At 44.3% G+C, this 17,364-nt stretch overlaps 1 protein-coding gene across 4 annotated transcripts in view; it reads right to left on the bottom strand.

Moving 5' to 3' along the window:
* RNASEH2B (ribonuclease H2 subunit B) overlaps positions 1–17,364 on the bottom strand; it is a 74,446-nt gene that overhangs the window by 20,353 nt on the left and 36,729 nt on the right. For all 4 annotated transcript variants that reach the window (XM_062194243.1, XM_062194244.1, XM_062194241.1 and 1 more), the window contains exons 5-8: positions 17,131–17,245; positions 6,771–6,835; positions 4,078–4,183; positions 1,826–1,907 (exon numbers count right to left, since the gene is read on the bottom strand). In XM_062194243.1, coding sequence (XP_062050227.1) covers positions 1,826–1,907; positions 4,078–4,183; positions 6,771–6,835; positions 17,131–17,245 — 368 coding nt within the window. The remainder of the gene's footprint in view (positions 1–1,825; positions 1,908–4,077; positions 4,184–6,770; positions 6,836–17,130; positions 17,246–17,364) is intronic.

Here is a 17,364-nt window from a genome sequence, read left to right as displayed (position 1 = left end):
TAAGCCATGGTCTATGATGTCAGCATCCCCTATGAGCAACCTGTTCACACTGGCTGCTCCACTTCTGATCCAGCTCCCTGCTAATGTACCTGGGAAATCAGTAGAAGATGGCCCAAGTGCTTGGGACCCTGCCACTCATGTGGGAGACCCAGATGGAGTTCCAGGTGCTTGGCTTCGGCCCAGCCCAACCCTGGCCATTGTAGCCATGTGGGGAATGAACCAGAAAAATGAAAGATGGATCTCTTACTCTCTCTCTCTCTCTCCCCCGACCTCCCTCCTTCTCTCTCTAACTCTGCCTTTCAAGTAAATAAAATAAATATTAAAAATAAAAGAAACCCAGGGAAATATTAAGCAGAAAGGTATGAATATTAATGTAGAGTAGGTTTTCAACACTACTATAAAAACCAGATACTTCTGCTTTTTACACTGTATCCACAAAAATGCATAAGAAATAGACACTGATCAAAAAAAAAAAAAAAAAAAAAAAGGCAAGCTGGATCTAAGGAAGTTGCTAAAAACCACAACTATATTATTGGTCAGAGGAAGACACGACTCTAATTGAGATTTTAATAAAAGTTACACATCATCACACACATAAAATCCTAACAACTGCTAAACTCTAGAAAATAAATGCTTCAATAAAAGTAAAATATTGGGGCTGGCATTGTGGGGTGATGGGTAAAGCCACCTCCTGCAACACCAGCATCCCAGCTGATTCAAGTTCCAGCTGCTCCACTTCCAATGCAGCTCCCTGCTAACGGCCTGGGAAAAACAGTGGAAAATGACTCAAGTGATTGAGTCCCTGCCACTGTAGTGGAAGCCCTGGAAGAAACTCCTGGCTCCTGGCTTTCACCTGATCCAGTCCTTGCCCTTGTAGCCAGCTGGGGACTGAACCAGCAAATGGAAGATTTCTTCTCTTTGCATTTCTCCTCCCCTCAAAGTCTTTAAAATAAATAAATCAATCTTTAAAAAATAAAGTAAAATAAAGTGTTTGTATTATATTTAAGATCTTTATAAAGGAAGAGATACACAAGAAGTCATTCTTAAAACTCTTCTTCCATCCCTCAAGGACACAGGGTTTCACTTTATCTGATAATATTAAAAATGGTACAAAGCGGGGCCAGTGCTGTGGCGCAGTGGGTTAACGCCCTGGCCTGAAGTGCCAGCATCCCATACGGGCGCCGTTTCTAGTCCTGGCTGCTCCTCTTCCGATCCAGCTCTCTGCTATGGCCTGGGATAGCAGCAGAAGATGGCCCAAGTCCTTGGGTCCCTGCACCCACATGGGAGACCCGGAAGAAGCTCCTGGCTACTGGCTGTGGATTGGCGCAGCTCCAGCTGTTGCGGCCATTTCGGGAGTTAACAGGTGGATGGAAGACCTCTCTCTCTGTCTCTACCTCTCTCTGTAACTCTGTCTTTCAAATAAATAAAATAAATCTTTTAAAAAAATGGTACAAAGCCTGAATCATAATTTTCATACACATTCTACACACTATCTACTTGCCTTCCAACCTTTCTTTTTCTTAAAATGATCTCAAAGAATCAAGTTATATAAATCTCATTGCAGGTAAAATTTTAAGCTTATCTTCTAAAATTACACAAAGCAATAATCTCAGTCCCAAAACTCACTGCTTCCTGCAATTGGCTTCCACCAAGTCAACTCATTCCAATCAATACTCATGAAAAAAATCACCTCCAAAGCGGAGTAGAGTACACCAACTAACTCAGGAATAATCTGTTATCACAAACAGTGACAGGATAAGCCATGCAGAAACCTCACTGCTGAAGAAATCAAGACGTACAAAGGCACTGAATGAATAGCACTTACTTCAAGTACTTAGCTAAGTCATCACTTAGTTCTTTAGTGATGTAATCAGATACCAGACCATGGGCATAACGCAGATAATCCTCTGAAAGAAACAGAACGGGGAGTGGAAAAAAAAATGAGTAATGATGCTGGTGGTTTCACAGTCAAATTGACCTGAGTTCAAACTCCAGCTCTGTGTGGGGAATTAAGGAATTCACTGAAGCTCTAGCCTCTGTCTCTGCATTTGTAAAATGAGCATAGGAATACCTATCTTTTAGAGGAGCAGGGTGACAGGATTGGTAAGGAAATATCAGGATGAAGTCAAAGATATGACAAGAAGATGTAACCACAGTAGATACCCACTAAGTGAGAGCAATCACAGAGACCCATGTGCTCATCCTTGAGGTCCCTGCAAATAAAATTCAAAATTCACTCTAGCAACAGGAAATACTCACGTGGTTTGTAAAACCTAATGTGGTCCAAGTGAGCTTCAATACAGAATAAGTGAGTATGATCATTTCAGAGAAATAAGGTATTGCATACTAATGTCTCTACTTGGTTTTGTAAGAATCCTAAACATTATATGGATTCTCCCAAACTAACGACAACAACAAAACTCAGCAGAATGCATAATCATCAATTCTAAAGCATCTAGAGTCTCAGTATTTAATGCAGCCGTGAGGGGCTGGCCTTGTGGCATGGCAGGTAAAGCCGCCACCTGTGATGCCAGTATTCTATATGGCCATCAGTTTGAGTCCTGGTTGCTCCACATCCACTCCAGCTCCTTGCTAAAGGCCTGGGAAAAGCAGTGGAAGATGGCCAAAGTGTCTGGGCCCCTGCCACCAATATGGGAGATTCGGATGAAGCTCCTGGGCCAGCACAGGCCATTGTGGCCATCTGGGGCGTGAACCAGTGGATGGAAGACCTCTGTGTGTCTCTGCCTCTCTGTAACTCTGCCTTTCAAATAAATCAATGTTTAAAAAATAAATAAATAAAACGCAGCTCTGACTCCAACTAAAGACAGTTTTGACCAAAACAAACTTGTAATTCCAATTCCTATGAACTTCTTGAAGTCCCATCGTAGGTAGAACATGGGGGACAGCACTGGACTCAGAGCCACAGACCTTGCTGACTAGCCAGGGTAAGCGATCTTCCTCTTGGAAAATGAAAAACCACACTTCTCCATTTTTAAAAGGAGTCTGTCTACGTAACTGCCAACATCCCTTTCCTGCTTTAAAAACAGACTCTCTGGTTGTATTGACCCATTTATCCCTCCCTCGCTCCCTCGCCCTAACGTGACTCAGCCCTCCTCTTCCCGTGTTACAGCCAACTAAAGCCAAGGCCGGCTGAGAATCTCTGAGTGGCAAGGGTGCGCTCCCTAACTCCCTGATTGGCAGTAGCCAGTTCTGCGCATGTGTGAAGTGTTTCACGTTAGATCGCGGCCGACCAGACACTGCCTAGACGCCTGTCAATCACAAACAGGCCACTGTTGGTCATTTTCACTTTTTTAATGACTAAACCCAGATATTACAGGGTTGTTTATCCACAACAAGGGGACACTGAAGTGGAGTTTAAAATCAGGATAATTTCTGTCCCCCAATTTGTGGGTCCTAAGTGCCGTATATAACTTTTTTTTTTTTAAACTATACATATAAAAAGTATTTAATAGAATACTATCCTGGAAAAGTGAAACAATGTCCCTTAATAAACTAAAAGAAAAAAACTGGCAAGTGATTTGACTAAAATCAAACACTGAGAGTTAGCTTAGGAAATGCGCTCCTTGGGAATAAGACGCACAGAGCTGCAGCCATCGGAACAGCGCAACAAGATGGGGGGGGGGGGGGGGAGGGCGCAGAGTCAGACAGGCTCCACCGGTCGATCGCTCGGCTTTGTCATACGTCACTTGGGATAGAATCTTGACTCAGGAGACTCGCTGGGAGGCTCCGATGAGATAATGTCTGTACACTGGCAACTTAGCAGAGGGCCTGTGCCTAACACATTCTCCACGAACAACAGCCAGGGCTGTTGGAGTTTGATCACTATTACTGTAAAAGAACCACTTGCTGAAGGAATGAGTCAACTGGCAATGACAGAGTGATCCATGGTGGAATTAGCTTTTGATTCTGAACCAACATGCCCATTTTCCCAAGATCTAGGAGTACATGGGCAAGAATGTGAAACATCTGTGACAAAGATTTTTTAAATCCCAAGCATTCACACACAATCAACTTAACTCTAGATAAGAATCAATGCTGATGAAATGATTTACTTACCTTCGTTGTCACTGGCAACCTGGTCTCCAGAGAAAAATGCAGTTGATTGTACCCGGTTACCAACATTCACGTTATTGGTTTTTAATGCAGCCTTAGTTTGATTAACCTGTTAAGTAACCAATTGGGGAAATTCAGGGTATAGGTTAATAAAAACAAAAACAAAAACAAAACCCAAAACTTGAAGCTTTCTGAATCCTGACATGATATTCCAAAATGGAAAATTCCACCCCTGGTGTCATGTAACAAGTCAGAGTCCGCTCAAAGATACACTAAAAAAATGTATAAAATAACCTTGAGGTTATGTTTATAAGGTGTATATGAAACAGAAGGGAATCTGATATCTAGACTTGGGTCCCATCCCCAGGATCTCATTATGTATATTATAACATTTCAAAATCTGAAAAAATCCCAAATCCGAAACACTCCCCTCCCAAGCGTTTTGGGGAAGGCATGTTCAACCTGTATTTTCAACTTAACTTTCAAAATCCGGGACTTTCCCAATGGCCCTCAATCTGTTTCTTTTTGAGAAGCTACACTGTCTTCAGTAGATACTAGAAGAGGAGAGGTGGCTGCACGTTTGGAGAGGTTGAGCAGCAATGACATTTCTGGATGATGTCAACACGTGAATTCCTGAGGCTCACGTGGCCTCTGAGTCTGGTTGCTTGCTTGGGTTTGTTCTGTGATCACAGAACACTTAGTGATCCTCTTTTTCAGAAAAGGGCGTGAATGGTACTTCAAAATGTTCATGGAGAAATGTAATGAAAGGATAAATTAACTTCAGAGCAGAAACTTCTGGAATCTACGTATACAGGAGTTCTTCAAAAAGTTCACAGAAAATGTGTGTTATGGAAAAGTTATGCATGGATTTCAAAAAAAATTTTGCACCAAAATGAATTTATATTTTAAGCTCACTGTTCTGAAAACTTTGTAGAGTAACCTCATAGTATTTACCTCTAAGGATTGTTGTGAGGATGTAATGAATTAATATGCATCAAGCCCTTTGTTTTTTTTTTTTTTTTGACAGGCAGAGTGGACAGTGAGAGAGAGAGAGACAGAGAGAAAGGTCTTCCTTTTGCCGTTGGTTCACCCTCCAATGGCCGCCGCGGTAGCGCGCTGCGGCCGGCGCACCGCGCTGTTCCGATGGCAGGAGCCAGGTGCTTCTCCTGGTCTCCCATGGGGTGCAGAGCCCAAACACTTGGGCTATCCTCCACTGCACTCCCTGGCCACAGCAGAGAGCTGGCCTGGAAGAGGGGCAACCGGGACAGGATCGGTGCCCCGACCGGGACTAGAACCCGGTGTGCCGGCGCCGCAAGGCGGAGGATTAGCCTGTTGAGCCACGGCGCCGGCCGCATCAAGCCCTTTGAATAAAACCTGGCACAAAGTTTATATGCAGTAATTGTTTAAATAAAATCGATAATAAATATATATTTCTCACTTCCTAGGAAACAAAGTATAAATTTCACTCTGCTAACCATGTCATTTCATTTGCTAAGAGCAAAAAAGCAAGGGCCAAGAGTTTGCTCACCATTTACCCTCGTTCTTCACATACACAGAATACTACCACCGCAGATATGAAAATGACATGAAAAGTCAAACACGATGGCATCTTTTAAGTCTTTTCACTACTCTGTACCTGAGCAGCCCAACTAATTTCAAAGGCTCCATTTCCAGGTTCCCAGCCTCCCTGTGTGGCTGGTAGCATGAAATCACAAACAAATAGAAGAAGAGAATAGAAGAGATAGATAGAATAGAATAGAGGAGAATCTCTTGTATAAGGACTGGTGCACACTGATCTCATAAAAAGCTTGTTATTAATAGAGTTGGTTTAGTGGAATTTCTTAATCAATGGGAAAGTCTCTGATATTCTTAGACCAGGAGCTTACAAAGTTGTGTTTCTTTTCAAACTAGGAGCACAGTAAGAAATACTAGGGGTCTTGAGTAAGTTTGTGGAAAATATGTATTACAAGGAAAGAATGTACAGATTGCACAATATTTTTATCTTTTAATCCCGTTTTTCACAGATTTTTAGATATTAAGTTATGTTTCACGGAGCCATACTGACTACTTGTCCTTCTTCTGTGCCATGTTTGAGTACATTCTATCCTCTGCAAATCCATTTCATTCCAAGAGAAATACTGGTTGCGACCTAGCACGTCAATTGGAGAAACACTGTCCCAGATCTAATACCGAGTTAAAATTCTTCGTGTCACTAGGATACAGTGACGGCCTCCCTGGAGGATGACCCCTCTTCAGCACGCAGACACTGAGAGTGGGACACGGCTTCCCTAAGCCCAAATGTCGTCTGCCCCTGATGCCCGGTGAGCTGTGTGTGAGACATATCACCCGAGGGGACACGGGCAGGAATGTGGGCAGCAAACAGCAAGAGGCCTGACATCGTCTAGCTCGGGAGACTCAACTCTACACCACCAAATAGCAAGAAACAAGAATTCTTTTTCATTCAGTGATAGGCTCGGGGAGATGGAGGGTGCAGTCAAAAGCAATCACGGAGCTAAGTCCAAACACACAGCTGGGGAGGGTAGAGAGTTGACGACTTCTCCCCAGCCCGGGCTGCCACTGCACTTTTCCTCTTTCTGCAGGATGATGTTTGCATTCAGACCTACTGCCCTCTCCACAAATCTTTAAGGAGCGGGAAGTTTTTTCTTTTACTAAAAGGCACTACAGTGGTACCATACCTTTTTTTCCAGCCACTTTAATGTCTTCTCTTTGCTATACTTATAATATTTCTTGTTGTCAATTTCTGGATGAAATTAAAAGAAAAAAAAAGACTCAGTAAGCAGGTTAAACAAAAAACAAACTCATAAGGTTATATCATATAAAAGTTCACAATTTAAGAACAATTCATAATAGTTTATGTTCTTGAAAAACTCAGTGTATATGGGGTTGGTGCTGTCACGCAGTGAGTTAAAGCCCGGGTCTACAAGCGCCAGCATTCCATATGGGCACCAGTTCGAGTCCTCGCTGCTCTACTCCTGATCCAGCTCTCTGCTATGTCCTGGCTGCTCCACTTCTGATCCAGCTCTCTGCTATGGACTGGGAAAGCAGTAGAAGATGGCCCAAGTCCTGGGCCCCCTGCACCCACATGGGAGACCAGGAAGAAGCTCCTGGCTCCTGGCTCCGGATTAGCACAGCTCAGGATGTTGCGGCCATCTGGGGAGTAAACTAGCAGATGGAAGACTTCTGTCTCTCTCTCTGCCTCTGCCTCTCTGTGACTCTACCTTTTAAATAAATAAATAAATCTTAAAAAAAAAAAAAGAAAGAAAAAAGAAACTTCAATGTATGAAACTCAAGAGACCTCTGGAATCATCCAACCACTAAATGAGTAGGAATTTAAGAAAACCCTCAATGTATACAAAGATCCATAGAAAAAAGTAGTTCTCAAAATTCATCAGACATGCTAAGCAACTTCCATTTCTCTAATTTTAAATTTACCTCAATATTTTCAGTGAAAGAATTCCTTGCTAAAATAAAATCAGAAATCAAAAACGGAAACAACACTGGGGCCTATGATATTCACTGCACACATCTGGGTTGGGGTGGGGGGATCCTGTTGACTGTTCTGTACTTCCCCATGGGGCTAACGGAGCATAGAAGAAAAGATAGATCTGCCTTTTAATGTAGTGCCAACAGAACCGCAGCCATTTCAGGGGAGTTCAGATTTATGGCAGGCTCAACCTGGCCCTTACTGGGGACAAAGTCTCACCTGTGATAAGCAACACTTGCCCCCTCACAACCCACTCAGCTTTACTCCACGGGTCCTGAAGCCACGGTGTCCTCTGTCACACGTGCCATTGCCAGGTCTCCTCTCTGTGCAAGCAGCAGGGGTGGCACTTCCACCCCAGCTGCTCCCTCCACGCAGGAGTTTCTTCTTTTTCTTAACTTTACTTCAACAGAAAGAAACCTCTCCCCTGCTTGATCAGTCCCCAGATGCCCGTAATAGCCAGAGGGCGGAAGCCAGGAGGCAGAAACTCAACCGTGGCCTCCCAGCTGGGTGGTGGGGACCATCACCTGCTGCCTCTCAGTGGGCTGCATCAGGGGGAGGCTGGAACAGAGAACTGAGCAGGGACTCTGAACGCAGGGACTCAAGAGGTGGCTCACCCACTGCCCCCCAAATGCCCGCCCAAGGGACCCAAACAGTTCATTTACATATTCACTGAGTACAGGTTCAGCAGGCTGCTAGTCCACTGCCTTGGACTCCTGGTGGTCTCACACTCCCAGTCCTCTCTGGCTGTCCAGTGGGACTGAAACTGAGCCCCTGCAGCGTGGATGCTCCCTTAGCCAGGCCCCAGTCGATCCACGGCTTGCTGTTCCTGTGCCCACCCCGGCTGCAAGTCAGCTCCTTTTAAAGATTAACTCACTCCGTTAAGGGAGTTTCAGGGTGAGGGTCACTGGATTCAACTCCCACCTCCTCCTTCTCCCCCACCTGGTGTCGGGCCCAGGTTTCTACAACAGGAACACTGGAACAAGGCTGGAATCGCCTTTGTGGGCTCGGGGCTGGGACTGCCAGCAATTTCCCAATGCAGGACATTAGTGTGCACAGCAGTTACCGAGCCACCATCCCAGGACCTTGGAAAAGGCCTTTGGGTTAAGACTTATGACCCCCAGAGCAGGGCAGGCCCCCAGACTCCTGATCTGTCTGGCTTGAGCCAGACGCTGCTATTACTCTGTGTGAGCTCTGGTAAGCACTCAACTCACTGCACCCATCACACAGACAGGGCCAGGACCCTGCTCTCCTACTCCCTTAATTCTCACCCCGGTCTACGTGCTGATTTGTGTGACTCTAGCAGCTGAGGGGCTGACAGCCTGAGAGCTCTGTAGGGCTGCCCAGCAGGGTGGAGAGTTGATGAGGGAGGCCCAGATCTGCAGGGTGGGCAGGAGGCTGTGGGCCAGGAATGCTGGCGAGGCCCCCTCGGCAGCAAGGAGCTCCGCTATGATGACTGGAGAGCCTGCAGCCTTGTGCACACTCACCACCTGTGAGTGATGAGGGCACGCAGGGGTGGGAATGGAAACTGCTTATCCAGTGCTGTGCACTATGTTACATGGTCTGCAAGGGAGAGGGGCTGGGAGGCCCCACCCCAGTCATCTCGGCTCTTCCTCCCTGTTTTAGGCTGTGGTCATCAACATGGCAGGCAAGATGGGGCAGGGTGGAGTGGGACACAGCTGGAATAACGAAGGACAGCTAGCTGCTCACGGCCTGCTGTCAGAGGTGTGAGAATGTCTGCTCTCCGGCCACCTGGGCAGACAGCCCACCCGAGAAGTAAGGCCATTAAGACTGGACTCAATTTCTCCAGAAGCAATGTCCCACCCTCTGCACAAATCAGGGGAACTTTAAGAGCCCAAAGCACTCATTCAATAAAATGTATGCTGTGGAATGGCTACTTAGAAGTTCCATTCATTGTCCGAGACAGAGAATCTATAAAAACCTCAGTGTTCAAGTCTCTCCTAAGAAATCCTGCCCTGAGCCTATGGCTCGCTTCTCTCTTGCCTGTACCCACAAATGCTCCGCAAGGATGTGCACAATCCACTGCAGTGCTGCTTCCTGAGCGCCTTGGGCAGGCTGCCCCAACCCTCTTGAACAAGATCTCTCACAAGAGGCGGAGAGCACAGACGGAGCCCATGCACAGCGCAGCACGCACTGGCACCTTGGGGAATCTCACTCCCGAAGCCTTTCCCTGAGGGCTATGTTGAGCATGCAGTGAGACAATCCAGACCAAGCCTACAACTCAACTCCAGTCACACAGCCAGCACTTAACATTAAATAAGAAAAAAACGATGAAAATCGCAATTTGTGAGTAACAGGTCCCCCTCAGAAATGAATGTTTATTCAGGCCTGTGCCGAGTTCTCTGCGTACATTTTCTCACTGAATGGACATCAGGTGAAAACCATTAGTTGTGCCCGTCTTAGGTTCGAGGGACTTTAAGGAAACTGTCCAAAGTCACAGGGCAGTCCAAGAGGAGCACTGGGATTCCTGCCTGAGCTGACCCAAGGCTGTGGGTGTGAGGTTCATTTTACTAACATCAGTGAGGCCTACACCTTCCTCAATACTTCCCATCACCCCCATTTCGTGCAAAACAACCACTCCAGCATGGCTTACACAAAGCTGCTTTCTTTCTGTTTCTAAAGCTCTGATGATTTCTCTAACTCTTCCCAGCTATGCAGCTCCCTCCTTCAAGGCCAACGGTACCTTCCTCTTAATGACCTCATTCTGCTTCAAAAAAGACTAAATAAACCCAGATGAGAGCCCTACAAAGCTCTGAGCTGAGGTTCAGTGAGTCTAAGATCAAACTGTGTTTTCCTCCCAAGCCATCCTCTGGGTAGGCCAGGCTTGAATCCTGAGAAGGTACTCCTGCTTTGCCTCATGCAGGCCATCACCCCATCCTATGGGAGGTGGGAAGTGAGGAGTGAAAAGAACCTGACATTTTCTTGGTTTGGGGCGTGGGGGAGAGGGGGTAATGGTGGAGGTAAGAAGAAAATAAAACACTGTTAGGAATCAGAAATCAGGAGGCCTAGCTTCTAGGGCCACTTCATTTTCCAAAGTTCAGCTTCATTTGCATACAATGTTCATATACTACCACATTCATGTTAAGCGCACAATTTGAGGAATTTGGAGAAATATATGCAGGCATATGACCATCACCTCCACAAGTTCCTGTGAACACTCACATAGTCAATCCTCCCACCCCTACCCAGACCTCAGATAATCCCTGAGATACCATCACCAATTTAGTTCTTGCTTTATTCTGGAACCCCACAGGAATGGAATCACACAGGTGCACTCTTTTCTGTGCCTATCTTGTTTTACTCAACAAAACTCCTGTGAGACTCATCCATTTCTTTGCAGCTGGCAATGGTTCCCTCCTTTGTATTGTGAAGCAGGATTCTCCATATAGATAGACACATTTGTTTTCTCAACCACCTACTAAAAAATTTTAGGTTGTTTCCGGAATGGGGCTTATTTTTAAAACTTGCTACTATAAAAAAAACAAACAGAAAGGGTGCTTTGAACGTTCTTGCCCAGGTCTTCGCATGGATGTGTTTTCCTAAGTCTTGAGTAAATACCTAGGAGTGGAGCTGCTGAGTGGTAAGAAAGTGTCACATAGTTGTACCATTTCGTGGTTCCTCCAGTCGGATAAATGAGTTCCAGTTCCCCCACAAATCCTAACCTTTTTTCTTAATGATGTCTTTAAAAAACTGAAGATATTAATTTGAATGAAATGCAATTTATAATCCATGGTTAGTGGTTTTTGTGTCCTAAGAAATGTCTGTCTGCACCCAAGGTCAAAAGACTTTATGTTTTCTTCTAGTAGTCCAGTAGTTTCCAAGTGATCAATTTTGAGCTAATTTTTCTGTGAACGGGAGATGAGGATCAATGTTCATTATTTTTGCATATGGCTATCTAATTCTTGAATCAAGATTTGTTGAAAAGATTATCCTCTGTCCCACTGAATTATCTTGACACCTTAAAAAAATCAGTTAAACTTATGTGTGAATTCATCTTCAGATTCTCTTTTCTGTTCCATTTACTTATATATTTATCCTTATACGATACCATATTTTCTTCATTATTGCAGCTTTATAGTAGTTCCTTAAATCACACTTTGTATAAGTTCTCTATATTTGTTTTTTGAAAGTGTTTTGGTTATATTATAGGGCCTTTAAATGGTCATAAACATTCTATGCCAGTAAGTTTCTACCAAAAAATAAATTAAAAAGCTCCTTAAGCATTACATTGATCCTATAGGGCAATTGGAGAAAATAAACATCTTAACAGTACTTAATATTCAAATCTATGATCATGGTATATTTCCCCATTCATTTAATGTTTCTTTAATTTCTCTAAAAGTTTTCTGTAATGTTCAATACACTGGTCTTGTGCATACTGTGTCACATTTATCACCAGAGCTTCATGATTTCTGATGACAGTATAAATGGATGTTTTTAGTCCATTATCCAGTTCTTCATTGTTGATATTCAGAAATATAGTTGCTATTTGTATACTGATCATGTGTCCTAAAACTTTACTTATTAGTTTTAGTAACTTTTTATTTTTTTAAGATTCCTTTGGACTTTTTAACAATATGATCTATGAATATAGACAATTTTAGTATTGGCTTTCCAATCTATATGTTTTTTTTTTTTCCTTCTTGTCTTAATGAATCTGCTATATCCTTGTCTGTTACCCAATCTTAGGGAAAACATATTTTCAGCCTTAAAATGCAGATGATGTTAGTTGTAGTTTGCCATAACTTCCTTTAGCAGACTGAGGAAGTTCCCCTTCAATTCCTAATTTGCTGAGAACTTATATTATGTTCAAATTTTGTCAAATGCCCTGTCTATATCTACTGAGATAATCATACAGGTTTTCTTGGTAGTATGTAAATATGATGAATTTTACTAATTTTTTTCTAGTGCTTAACCAATTTTATGTTCTTGTAACAAATTCTAACTGGGTTTTATATTTTTGATCTTTATATACTTGATTTTTTAATATTTTATTAAGGATTTTTCAATCCTTGATCATAGGGAGTACTGATCTAGTTTTCTGTTTCTAACACTGATTTGCTTACTGGCAATTTCTGGTTTCAAAAAATTCCATCCTCATGTATTTCATAAAAGAGTTTGAACAAGTATTATTTCTTTGAATAATATTTCTCCCTTGAAGTACAATAAAATTCACCAGTGAAGTCAACTGATCCTAGTGCTTTCTTCCTAGAAGTTTTAAAATTATAAATGCATTTCTGTATTAAACCTTCCCTGGACAAGACAATCACCATATCCCCCAATGCTACACAAGGGCCCAGTGTATGGCCTACTGCTTAATTTTCAAATTCAAAAATTTAAAAAAGGCAAGAAAGTTTAAAAATGTTCACTACCCATAATTATGAAAAGTACCACTGCCTGTTCATTCTGTGTCCTAAATGTAATATTTGGGAGAGTTAGTCAGCTAGATAATATGTCCATATGCTGGAAAGGTTTTTTCCCTTATGTGTCTGGTGCCTATAAAACTGGTCTCAAACATCTGGAAAGATTGGGTTTACAAAATAAAGATGGAATAAAAGTGAGTTCACAATTAAATAACATGTTCAGCCATTGGGTAATCAGTTCACAAACTTGAATTTCCCTGATGTATTGTTGAACAAACTGCCTAGAGCACATTTTCACTTCTACTTTCTCAATGTTTTCCATAACCGAGAAACTCATATGGTCTCTTTTTTTCCCCCCTGCCTCCTGGGGACAGAAACTTGGCAAGTGTACTTGGGATATTTTAATCAGGTAAGTTTTCCTGGTTCTTCCTGTTAATCACATCAGACAGCCCAGCGCAGCTTTGGCTTGCAATATGAAACAGAGTGTTACATTCAAGATAGAGTTCATGACCCTTTATTAGTCCCTTCCCGTGTCATCTCTCCACTGAACGTGAGCTTCTTTGGCAAGACACAAGCTCTGGGCCCCAGAGCTAGCAAACAGAGACACATCATTTCCATCACTAATAAAGCAGGCAGGGCTAAGGTCATGGCCATCATCATTCCAGGTACAAATAACTGTGGCTGGGTCTACTCATCAGGGAGAAGGCAAGAAGAGAAAGCTCCCACAAAGGTAGAAGACTGAAGCAGATCTTTAATGCCACAAACACTCGGGACGGCAGGCAAGTTTTAAGGTCAAAATAGCTGTCTGGGGCTTTTGAGTGTTTCTTTCTGCGCAAGTGTGTGTGGAGAGGGTGGAAGTCACAGAACATCGCTTTCTTCTCCACCTTTGCTCCCTGTCATAGAAACTACCTGACCAGGCATCAGCGATCTTCGCTCTCTCTTTTATAAAGGAATCTCGAAGCAGGGGTAGGTGTCTGGCACAGTGGTTCAGATGCCACTCAGGATGCTTGCACCTTACACTGGAGTGCTTGGGTTTGAATCCTGGCTCCGCTCCCGAGTCCAGCTTCCTGCTAATGTGTACCCTAGGAGGCAGCACGTCATGGCTCAAGTGCGAGTCTCTGCCACCCACATGAAGAGGCCCAGATGGAGTTCTGGGGTCCAGGCTTCAGCCTGGTCCGGCCCCAGCTGTTGTGGGCTTTTAGGGAATGACTGAGTGGATGAGAGCTCTCTCTCCCTGTGTCTCTGTCTTCCCTTCTCTCTTTCAAACAAATAAATATGTAATCCTTGAAAAATCCATAGGTCAATTATAGAAGATGACCCCAAATACTAATTTAGAAATGGACAGTAATCCAAATTCCAGTCCAGCAGCCCACATACTCACGACAGGTCACATGGAGGACGGGGTGCTGAAAATGCTAGGAGGTTGGGACTGCCCTTCCCTCTCAGCTATCTCTCCCGTCTTCTTTTCTGTCGCCTTGTTTTTCACCAGACGAAAGGAAACCAGAGGGGACAGATATGATTCACAGAAAGGTAGGTTTCTATTTTGACCTGAGCCATCCCCTTAAAAACTCTAACAAAGCATTTTGTTGGTATCCCGCAGGCATGGGAAGGAGGGAAAAGTGCCAGGGTCAGACAGACAAGGGTTCAAATCTGGATTCTACCATTTCAAGTTCTGTAATGTAGGTCAAGTGACTCAAACTCTCTAAGCTGTAGATTCCTCGCGTGTACAAAATGCACGTCCTAAGAATAACAACCAAAGGACATCACTGCAAGGATTAAACAGTGGACGTCCGGGCGTGCTTTGCTCGGGTGCGTGTCTTCCACATATCTGCTCTGGCAGGCTCTAACAGCCAGTTGTGAACTCCAGAATGCTGAGCATTGCCCTGCAGATCTCCAAGAGAAAGCTGCCAGCCTCAGTGCACGGACTGTGCACACACACCTTCCATAAGGAAAAGCACTTCCCATAATTCTGTGTTGGGTTAAAAAAAAAAAAAGCACAGCAAGTAACTGGAATGACTCACGTGAATTTCGACAAAGAGGCCTTTTTAAGGATGAGGCGTAAATAATCTTTTTACTCCATTTATTCCCCTTTTGAAAATTTTCTGGTTTTGTTTTTAAACCTTCCCTTATTTCAAGATTTATCGGCCGCAGTTCGTTAAGGGAAGAATTTCATGACAAAACTACCAAATGTTTTACTGTACGGAATTTAATCTGAAATACTTTGTTTTGCCTTACTATCATGTAAAACAAAAAAGGATGAAAAATTTGTGGCCTAGGATTTTAGATCCTGGTATTTCAAGGTTGATAATGTAGTTTGAAAACAGAAGTGCAGATCTTCCAATAGTCAGGCAATGTTGAGGACGGAAGGAGATGAGGACACAAGTTCATATAATTATACAGTAAGTGGTCAGGGGCTCGGGGCATACTGGGAAAGGAGAAGAGATTCTGCCCAGAGACACGGACAGTGAACAGACACAGAGCCATTCGTACAGCATCAGAATCTGGGTGTCTGAGTTCTGCTCTAAGCTGAATGATCCTACACAGTTAATGGCAGAGTTCTGGATAATAAATTAATTGCATTTTCAACTTGTGTTAAATTGACAAAAAACTGAAATGCCTTGTAATGATGCTTTATTACTTCACGTTCCCATTTTCACAGGCTACTCCGTTTGTCACCTACAAGATCGCTGTTTCCTGTCACATTCAGATCAGGAATGTCTTTAATGGGGCTGCTTTGATAAAATCTTGGCAACACACACCCCTGAGATCCAAACTGCAACTCCCAGGGGGGCTCTGTGAGAATCAGGGGAGCCCTCGACAGGAAACGAAGCCAGCGAGTCAGTGAGAGGCTCCCCTTGCCACCAGGGGCCTGCACTTCTTGGAACCACCACTTTCCTGGGTCCCAGGACTGTCATAGTTGGCCGCACCATCTATGACCCATGCTATGTTAGGTATTAACCTTGAAACTACTCCAACGAGGTTTTTAGACCCTGATGCTCTATTTGTATAGTGTTCCTAGCCTGCCGAGACACAATCCTACACACTGTCTCACTGCCTTTCCTCGAGATTCTAGTGAGCGACAGCCAACACTCACCTCTTCACTCCCCAAGCTGCTCCTCGGGCCCACGTTTCCTGACTCCAGGAAGCCACCACTGCACTTTCTGTGCGCCAAGGCATAAGCCTGGAAGTCGTTCTTGCTGCCTGCTTCTCCCTGATGCCACCAACCCACCTGCTGTGGTTGAAACCCCCTTTAAGTTTTTACTTCCTTCTATTTCTACCACCTAAGATCAAGGTCTTGTGCTCGCCGGTCTTGATCATTGCAACAGCCCTTTTTGGACCTGGCCTTGGCCTCCTCATGCTACAGCACTGTCCTACACAAAGCTTCCTAGGCATACTACGTTCTTTAGGTCAGGTCCAAATGCATAGAAAACCCTTTCCCATCTGGACCCTCACCCTGTAGTCTTACCTCATTCTTTGCCAGCATCCTACACTCTGGCTACACCGAACTCCTTGGAATTTTCTAAACATGACAAGCCTCTCCATAACTCCACGTCCCCTTTGGACTCCACTTAGGGGTCATTTCCGCCAGGAAAGCTATACAATGCTCCCCACCCACAGCTTCCACCTAACCCAGGCCTGTCCTGTACAGCCCCAGAAAATCCAAGGTTCACCTCCATTACACTGCCCTGCTTGTCCTGAGCCCCCGTGATACTTGAAACAAAGTGAGGGAAAGGGCAGCATCTACTGTAAGTGTCCCCACAGCCTAGTGCTGGTGTTCAACATTGGCATCTTACATCAGCTGGCCCTCCATTCATACTCAAGTCAGTAAGAGTATACACCTCACGTCAGCACACAAATGTGAAATCTGCGGCAGAAGGCAGCTAAGTGACTTGCTCCAAGTCACAGAACTAGTCCTGAGGAGAGGAACCGAGACTAAAGCCACACCTGGGACTCCTAGCCCTAGGGACAGAGGCCACCAGATGGCACCAGTTGCAGGTCCAGACACTGAACAACCCAATGCAATGGAGGAACAGTGCTAGCAAGCGAAAGCCAGTCTGGATAACACTGAATAAGCATCATGGTCAGGCAGCCTAACCTAGCCACATCCTCAGAGCACCATGCAGCCCTCCTCCCAGCCGTGGCCTGAATCCAATGGCCCACTGACCGCACCTTTTTCCTCCGTCACGTGGCGAAGTTGCTTCTCAAGTGCAGGAAGTTTCAGCAACAAGACACAATCTGGATATACGTCATCTACCACAACTTGATCTAGGGGCTGAAACTTCCCCTGAAAAAAAAAAAAAACAAAACACTTCGGTCGGTCAGAACACAGGCATTCCGTCAACAAACTCAGACGTGCAAAGGAGGGAAACAGGCACGTTCCTCATGGCTGGCCCTTCCCACTTA

The sequence above is a fragment of the Lepus europaeus genome, chromosome 6, assembly GCF_033115175.1.
Source record: "Lepus europaeus isolate LE1 chromosome 6, mLepTim1.pri, whole genome shotgun sequence".
In the NCBI taxonomy this organism is placed as follows: domain Eukaryota; kingdom Metazoa; phylum Chordata; class Mammalia; order Lagomorpha; family Leporidae; genus Lepus; species Lepus europaeus.
The sequence above is the reverse complement of the archived record's forward strand: the minus strand, read 5'-3'. Positions and strand labels throughout refer to the sequence as shown.